Source organism: Chenopodium album, chromosome 8, assembly GCF_948465745.1.
Source record: "Chenopodium album chromosome 8, dcCheAlbu1.1, whole genome shotgun sequence".
In the NCBI taxonomy this organism is placed as follows: Eukaryota; Viridiplantae; Streptophyta; class Magnoliopsida; order Caryophyllales; family Amaranthaceae; genus Chenopodium; species Chenopodium album.
Window position 1 is genome coordinate 68,110,108 of NC_137841.1, and position 7,680 is coordinate 68,117,787.

A 7,680-nucleotide genomic window follows, 5' to 3' on the forward strand; every position below is an offset into this window, starting at 1 on the left:
TGATCCAAGCAATCCTAACCACTCAAACCAATCGACCTAAATAACTCGAAGTTTGACCCGAACCTGACCCGTTGATCCGAATTGACAGGTCTAGTTCTAGCCTTGAGCGTAACACTTGTGACTATGTAAGAGCCAGAGTTAGTCTTAGTTGGGTTATTCACCTATTATTCAAACCAGGCCAACAATATACGTAGTACGTAGTATATGGCAATATGGCATGTATGTTAAACAAAAGTAATTAATGTAATACTTCGTAATTATTAGTTGTTCTAATACTCTATACATACATATTACTAATTGTTTTAGTGTCTTAATACCTCATATCTAAACATATGAAAAAGTTTCACTCAAATATCCATATTCTTCTCTACAATTCAATTTTACTTAGTATAAAATCATTCTTTTTCTCTATAAATTCGAGCTTAGAAGATGTGACAAATATAATACAGAAATAGCATGTGTGACTAATTTGACTATCGTTTTTAAATAAAGTTATCATTAATAGATGTTAGACTTTTATAGGTACAACATTTTTATTGGCAACAAAATGCACTTTTACTATAAAGATTGAAAAGGCACATATATAAGTATAAGGGTAGAATTTTACACTTTATTTCCAATATAAAGCAAAAGGGAATGAATCGTTAATGAGAATTCAAACCGTGGAAAAATTCTCCAAATTAGGCGATTTATCTACTTTTAGCATTCACCGTAGGCTATTATTATAGCCAGCTCTTTTAAGTTCATTTCATGCAGCTATATTAAACGAATTGTACAACTTTCTCAAAATGTGACCTTATAATAATAATAGTCTCTTTCAATTGAGGTGACTTATTAATCAAGGAATATTCATATGCTTGTAATGACAATATAATAGGAACAAGTTGAAAAGACTTAATATATGTGATCCCTTGTCATCTAATGTATGAGTAAATTTAACCACATGCACCAACCTATGCGGCTGGCCTGTTACGTCTTTTTAATGCACATCTTTTATCATCGATGGTTGAAAACTTGAAACCCACACTTACGAGATTAATAGTGATAACTGTTTAATTAATTTCATGGGAGATTGAAGTAGAAAAATATAAATGTATATAATTGATCATAGGTAGTCGGACTAGGTTTATTTGTTTAATTAGATTGGAAAATCCCGGTTCAATTCGTATAATAGATAAAATTGTAAAGAGTATTAAAGACGCGTTTTTTTTTTTGTTGAATTTTCCGCCTCGGTTTATGATGAGGGACAAGTTAGCTAGGACTACAAGTTTTACAACACACCTTTATTGAGAGCCTCCACAATGCTCAGGAGCAGCCAAATAGTACTAAAAAACACATTGCCTCCTACAACGTACAATGTACAATGCAACAAACTTGTACAAACGAATCCTAGTACATATTATCCATTTTAACCTTTGTAAAATTTTCCAAGGAAATCTTTATGAGCCATCCCACCTTTATTTGTTCCTTAAAATCTTTAAATTGAAATTAAACAACTACGTAATTTTAGTTAGTTCTTTATACATACCGTATAAATTAAACACAAAAGTTTTACTATAAAGGCATCAATATATTTACTTACAAATTATTGATAAATCATAATTATATTAAATGAAGTACCTCATTATTTTTGACTAATTAACAGCATTTTTTTTTCCTTTTGAATTTTTAGTAAGGTCGCGCACTCACTTTTCCTCAAATACTCAGCATTGAAAATATGAAATTATGTTGATTTTTCTTTTTGGGTGCTTATTTTGACTCGTCCATTTGGGTCAATAATTAGCAAAGTTTACATTTCTGTTGGATTATGTAAAATTAGGAAAGTGATTGTTAATTAATGCAACAAACATCTTTTATCTTAAATAAGAAAACTCCATGCAATAAACATCATCTTTTTACTTTGTTAACTCATTATTTTAAACAACATATTACTACTCCCCCCCACCCCATACACACACTTTTAAATATAATAATTGTTACGTTTGATGACTTTAAGCGAATATTAAGGAAAAACAAAGATGGTCGAAAATAATGAGTATATGTCACATATTTCAAGTATTGACATATTAAAAAAATTAAAAAAAAAATTAAAAATGGTAATATTTGCTTTGGGAGTAGGTAAATTTTTTGATAAATTGGCTTAATTGTTTTACAATCGAATAGGTAGATAATAGATATTTTGGTAAATGGAAATTAAGGAAGTATGTACGAATGAGAGAAAATTTGTATCGGAGATAACTTGTAGAAAGAGATGAAATATAACTAGCAAAATATAGTCATCATTTAGGAACGAGGAGAGTAAAAGACTAAGGGTCAGTTCACATTTAGTGAACTGAACTGATTGGAGCTGAATTGAAATTAAGTTAAAGTGAACATGCCCTAAGTAGATTTTTGTATACTTCACTTCGTAGTACACTATAGTCAAATACTACATATAACATGGAATTTTCATAATTATTATAAAATAATTCCTATATAAGCCCCTATTTTATTTTATTAGGAATAATAATTTCTATTGTTATCCTATCCCCAAATTACCCAAAACTATACTATATGTTACCGTACAAAAAATGTCATCGCTTTATGCACTATTCGCCATATAAATGTAGTTTTAATTTAATGCAATATTAATAAATTATCCCTCAACGTCCTCAAGTTAACCATTTCAATTAAAGCTGACGACTTATAAAAATTTAAAAATTATAGTCAATTACTGTACAATAGAACCTTTTCTAATTAGCTAAATTCCAAATAAATCACTTGTGGTTCAAAGCTGTTCTTACAACGCTCCATTAAACTTTGACCATATGAAATCAAATTAATTTTTACAGTTGAGAATTTTGACATATTTAGAAAAACAAATAAATGAGTAATCAACAGAAGAAATTTCAAAAATACTCCAATTAATTCTTGTATTTATGCAAGAATTATTTAATTTTTCGGTGGTCAGTTAGAATTCAAACTTTAGGACAACTGTAATCTATATTTGGTAAATTAAATTACTAATGTCAAAGGAAAAAGGAAAAAGAAAAGTACTGTACTAAATGTAGGAAAATTTTACTTTGCATATTAATATATATGAGTAATGAAGCATATTAACTTGGATTTTCCCGTTAACTTACATACATAAAACGGTAATATTAGTATGGGGAAATGATAATAAAGTGTACAAATTTAGGGTGATTTGGTACTCACCTATTTACATTTAATTACCTAAAGGAGAAAATTGTGCATGAAATTAATCTTTTGGTGAATAGCTCGAGTTTAAACTTGGTTAAAACTTGTTTTAGTCTTTGTTACGGAGTATTACATTGATTAAAAACAAATTTAACGGTTGTTCAATAAATAAGTTTGATCATACACAAATATTAAATATAGATGTTCTTTTCTTTCAAAAAAAAAATTAAAAAATATAGATGTTCTTTGGTATATGGTCATGAAGAATTATTTGTGTAATAAACAACTTGTTGGTTTATGATTGTTTAGATCTCGTAAAATTTTATGATTTTCATAAATAATATTTTAATGTGTTATAAATTACTAGTATGTCTTTCATAAATCACAAGTATTTTTTTTTATAGACATTACTTCTTATACAATTATACATTACTTCGTATTTTATAAGAAATTAAGAAGTATAGAGTAATTTATTTTCTTTAGTGTGTTGAGGTATAGACCTAGCCTATAGTATATGAGAAAACCTTTGTGAAATATAATTGAAGGATCGAATAACAATTGCAATCATGCACAATCAAGATATTTATTGATTTAGAGGTAGAACTTCTAAAGACCCTTGGAAAGAATATAAACAAAGTATTTTGGATTTTTTTGATGAATTCTAGGTTGATGCTTTTAATAAAGAAAGCGAACCTAGTGAGTTTAAGTAGTTTGGTTCAATTATTAATTTTTGTAAACTTTCTTTTCAATGACAAAAAAAAAAAAGAGGATTGAATTAGTCAAAATCCACAACCAAGATAAGAAACTCCTATCTCAATCTTCGCTCGACACTACACATCAATTAACTAGAAATATTTAAGCCAAATTTGTAATTATAAAATTATCTCTTAGGTACCAATTAATAATAATATACTATTTCATGGCAATTAATCATTCTTTTATGATACTCTTATTTGTGGTAATAACGTGAACGACAATGAAATATAATATGTCATATGTAATTAGTAGTAATAGTAGAATACGACGTATGAACACCGTTAGTTATCCCACCAACTCGAACTTAATTTAACTAAATATATTCATAATCAAAATCATAAATCACGCGATGGTCAATACATGTGTATCTATCTATGAAAGCGGATTTCCTCCGCCCCACGGGAGAGGTCTCCCATATACTACAATAGAGAAATAAGAGTAAGAGCGTTAAAGTCGTAGAAATGTCATGCAAGGTGCATGGGGGTGGAAGAAACAATAAAATAACATTTGACCATGATACTCTCATGACTAGTATGAGTACTATATATACTAGTGTAGTGTACTATTTCAGTAGTAATATAGTGAGTTTAATAAATAATTAAGTGAATGAGTGAGTAGCAAATTAAAAAACAGATTTTAATTTGGGATTCCTAAAATAAAATAAAACTCCTTTGAATTGGCCTTACCTTCAACATCCATGCACATTTCGTGACATTTGACCATTTTTCTTAACTGACATGCTGATGCCCCTTCCTTCCTCTTTCTGTTATTCAAACAAACCTCTATTCTTGTAGACCCCACTATTTTATTTTATTTTTTTATAAACATTATTACTCATAATTATTTTTGTAAAATGAAAAGTAGGAAATATAAAATGTGGGAATCACATTTTTGTCTTGGTAAAAACTTTTATTTAAAATAAATACTTGCTTTTACTATATCCGTTTTTGTATTTTTAAAAGTCGGTTTTATGAAAAAACTACAAAGACAAATTTTACAATTAATCGTCTTACTCACTTACATGAATTTCAACATGTGTTACATATATATATAAATAATAAACGATGAACAAAGTAAAGTTTATAAATAATGCCAAAATTCAAAAGGTACAAAACTTAAAGAAATGGTGGTATTGATAACAATATCAACCTTTTGTTTTTCTTGGTTAATTAATTACTTCAATCAGATTCACATTACATTGTCCCCTACTATGAACAACCAAATGAGGAGGTTTAATAACACTTGCTAATTTACTAAATACTACGAGTAAAAGTATACTACTAGTAGTAATTAATTAACAATAAACAAGCGAACTTAATTAAGATGCCTAATTGATCTCTCCTATAAGTCAGAATAATAATAATCAATTAGCCACACTTTGACCAAGTCCTTGAGGCTTAATATCTTCTTGATCACCATAACCACAATTCGGGTTCATCATCACTTCTTGCATTAACCCGAACCCTAACTCGGCGAAAAACGGGTCATCCTCCAAACTTGATCCATAAACAGCAGACGACGATCCGGATACACTAGAACCTTCCTCTGGAGGGCCCACATTCTCAGGAACCGTGAGGGCGGAGCTCGATTGGTGAAGCGGGTACTGACCGGATGAGTAATTCGGGCTAGGAACCGGGTTATACGGGTTATCCATATTTGACAAATTGGCATAATTAGGCAGTAATGACATAGGAGAAGTAGTTGTGCTACATTGTGCCAACAAATTTGAAAAGCTAGGCATTGGAACATACATATGATTATGATTATGATTACGATTATGATTATGATCATGATTAAAGCTATGATTAGTATCAACATAGCTAGGTGTAGGAGAAGGTGAAGATGATAGAGTTGAAGAAGATTTAGGAGCTTGAAAAATGGTGTGATTATTGTTAAAAATATTGTTGTTATAAGTAAAAGGAACATCAATTTTTGGGATATTAGAAGGGTTAAATTTGTTGACATTATTGTTGCTTCCACCAAAAAGCTTCTTCTTAAGCTTAGTATTCCAATGATTCTTCACATCATTATCTGTCCTTCCTGGTAGATTGGCAGCTATCACAGACCACCTACCCAAAATCATATCATTAACCCATTATTTTCCATCATTAAACAAGTACTTATCCATCCATCGTCCGAAACTAATAGTCACGTACTCATCGATAAGATACTGTATTACGAGTATAACGTGACAACTAAATTCAGATGGACGGATGGAAAGGAGTAAAATACTACTACTAACAATAACACAGACAAAATACTTTGATCACAAAAGATTTTATCAATATAATTTAAACTTGATATTCTTCACAATTTGTCACCTTTATATGAAAACAACAGCTAAAGGGTCATAAAAATTATTCTATTAAATTAATCCATATAAAACACAGACTTGAAGTTAAATTATTCAACTTGATGGTACCATTTAGTCAATATTTAAATTCAATTAGTCAATAATTGTATAAATTGTTTAGTAATTTACAAGTAAAGAAATGTTATTTTTCTAAGAAGGAGAAAATGAACTTGCCTGCTCCCCATTTTGTAGAAAAGAGAGATTATGATGTTATCTTCTTCTTCACTGAAAGCTCCATGTTTTATGTCTGGCCTTAGATAATTTAACCACCTTAATCTGCAACTTTTTCCACACCTTTTTAAACCTACCAAAATTGTTAAACCAACAAATAAAAATTCAATTTTTAGCTAATTAATCACAGTAATTAGTTTAATCTACTCTATTAATTGAAAAATTATTGCATGGGTATGAAATTCATGCCAGAAAATAGGGCAAAATTATGGATTAAAACAGCAAAAAAAACAGTGAACATGCAACTGAGTATTTTCAATCTGATCAAAAAATAACAAATATTTGATCTTTTTTTCATTTTTCATATTGAATGATGATAATTATCAAATGGGTATACGATTTTATTTTTTTTTTCAAAAAGTAAAATCAGAAAATCATTCTCAACTGGGATAATCAAAATTTTCACAAAAAAAATTACTGGGTAAGAGAGAAATGAAATGAAACAGTATATTTTATCAAAAAAGATCAAAATTTTCAGAATAAAAATCAAAATTTTGAAAGAATAAAATGTGGGATTTCAGATAAAATAATAAATAGAAATTACCAGCTCTTTGAGGGAGAGAAATCCAGTTACCACCAGTGCCATTTTTATGAAGATAATTCTTCAAAGTGGCGTCTTCTTCAGGAGACCAGGGCCCTCTTTTCACATTTGCTTTATCACAGCAAGGTGCTCTTCCCATTTTCCAATAAAAAACAGAAAAAGCCCCAAAAAAAACAGAGTAAAAAACAGAGGAAAAAACAGAGGATTTTAAGATTTCAGAAAAAGCTCTGAAATTTGAAGAGAAAAAGGTTAATTTTTCAGGATTTTAGAGAGAGAAATAAAAGGGTGTACAAAAAATGCTTAAAACTTGGAAGCTAAGGAGAAAAGAAGAGAGAGAAAGGAGAGAAAAGGAGGTAATTGGTGAGGTTTAAGGGTTTGTTTGGATTTTGGGTTTTATAAATGTAACAGTGGTCTTGACTTCAATATGACTTTGGTTTTTATTATTTTATAAAAAAGAAATAAAAAATTTGAAGTGTGTATTATTGGTGTTTGTTTTGATTATTTATTCCTTTTATTTTCCCTCCTTTTTCATTTTGTAGGGATTAACCTAGTCAAACTATTGCAACACATGTAATTTGCTTTTCTTACTATGATGAAAGCCCCAAAATAAAGGAGAAAGGAG

General features: G+C 29.3%; 1 protein-coding gene across 1 annotated transcript; it reads right to left on the minus strand.

Annotated features, from left to right (window-relative positions):
- Window positions 1–5,042: 5,042 nt before the first annotated feature.
- On the minus strand, window positions 5,043–7,416 carry LOC145556385 (uncharacterized). The gene is made up of 3 exons (XM_081618031.1): window positions 7,062–7,416; window positions 6,461–6,590; window positions 5,043–6,002 (listed from the first exon to the last, which is right to left on the minus strand). The coding sequence occupies exons 1-3, from the start codon at window positions 7,195–7,197 to the stop codon at window positions 5,297–5,299; spliced, it is 972 nt and encodes a 323-aa protein (XP_081474157.1). The 5' UTR covers window positions 7,198–7,416; the 3' UTR covers window positions 5,043–5,296.
- Window positions 7,417–7,680: the final 264 nt, after the last annotated feature.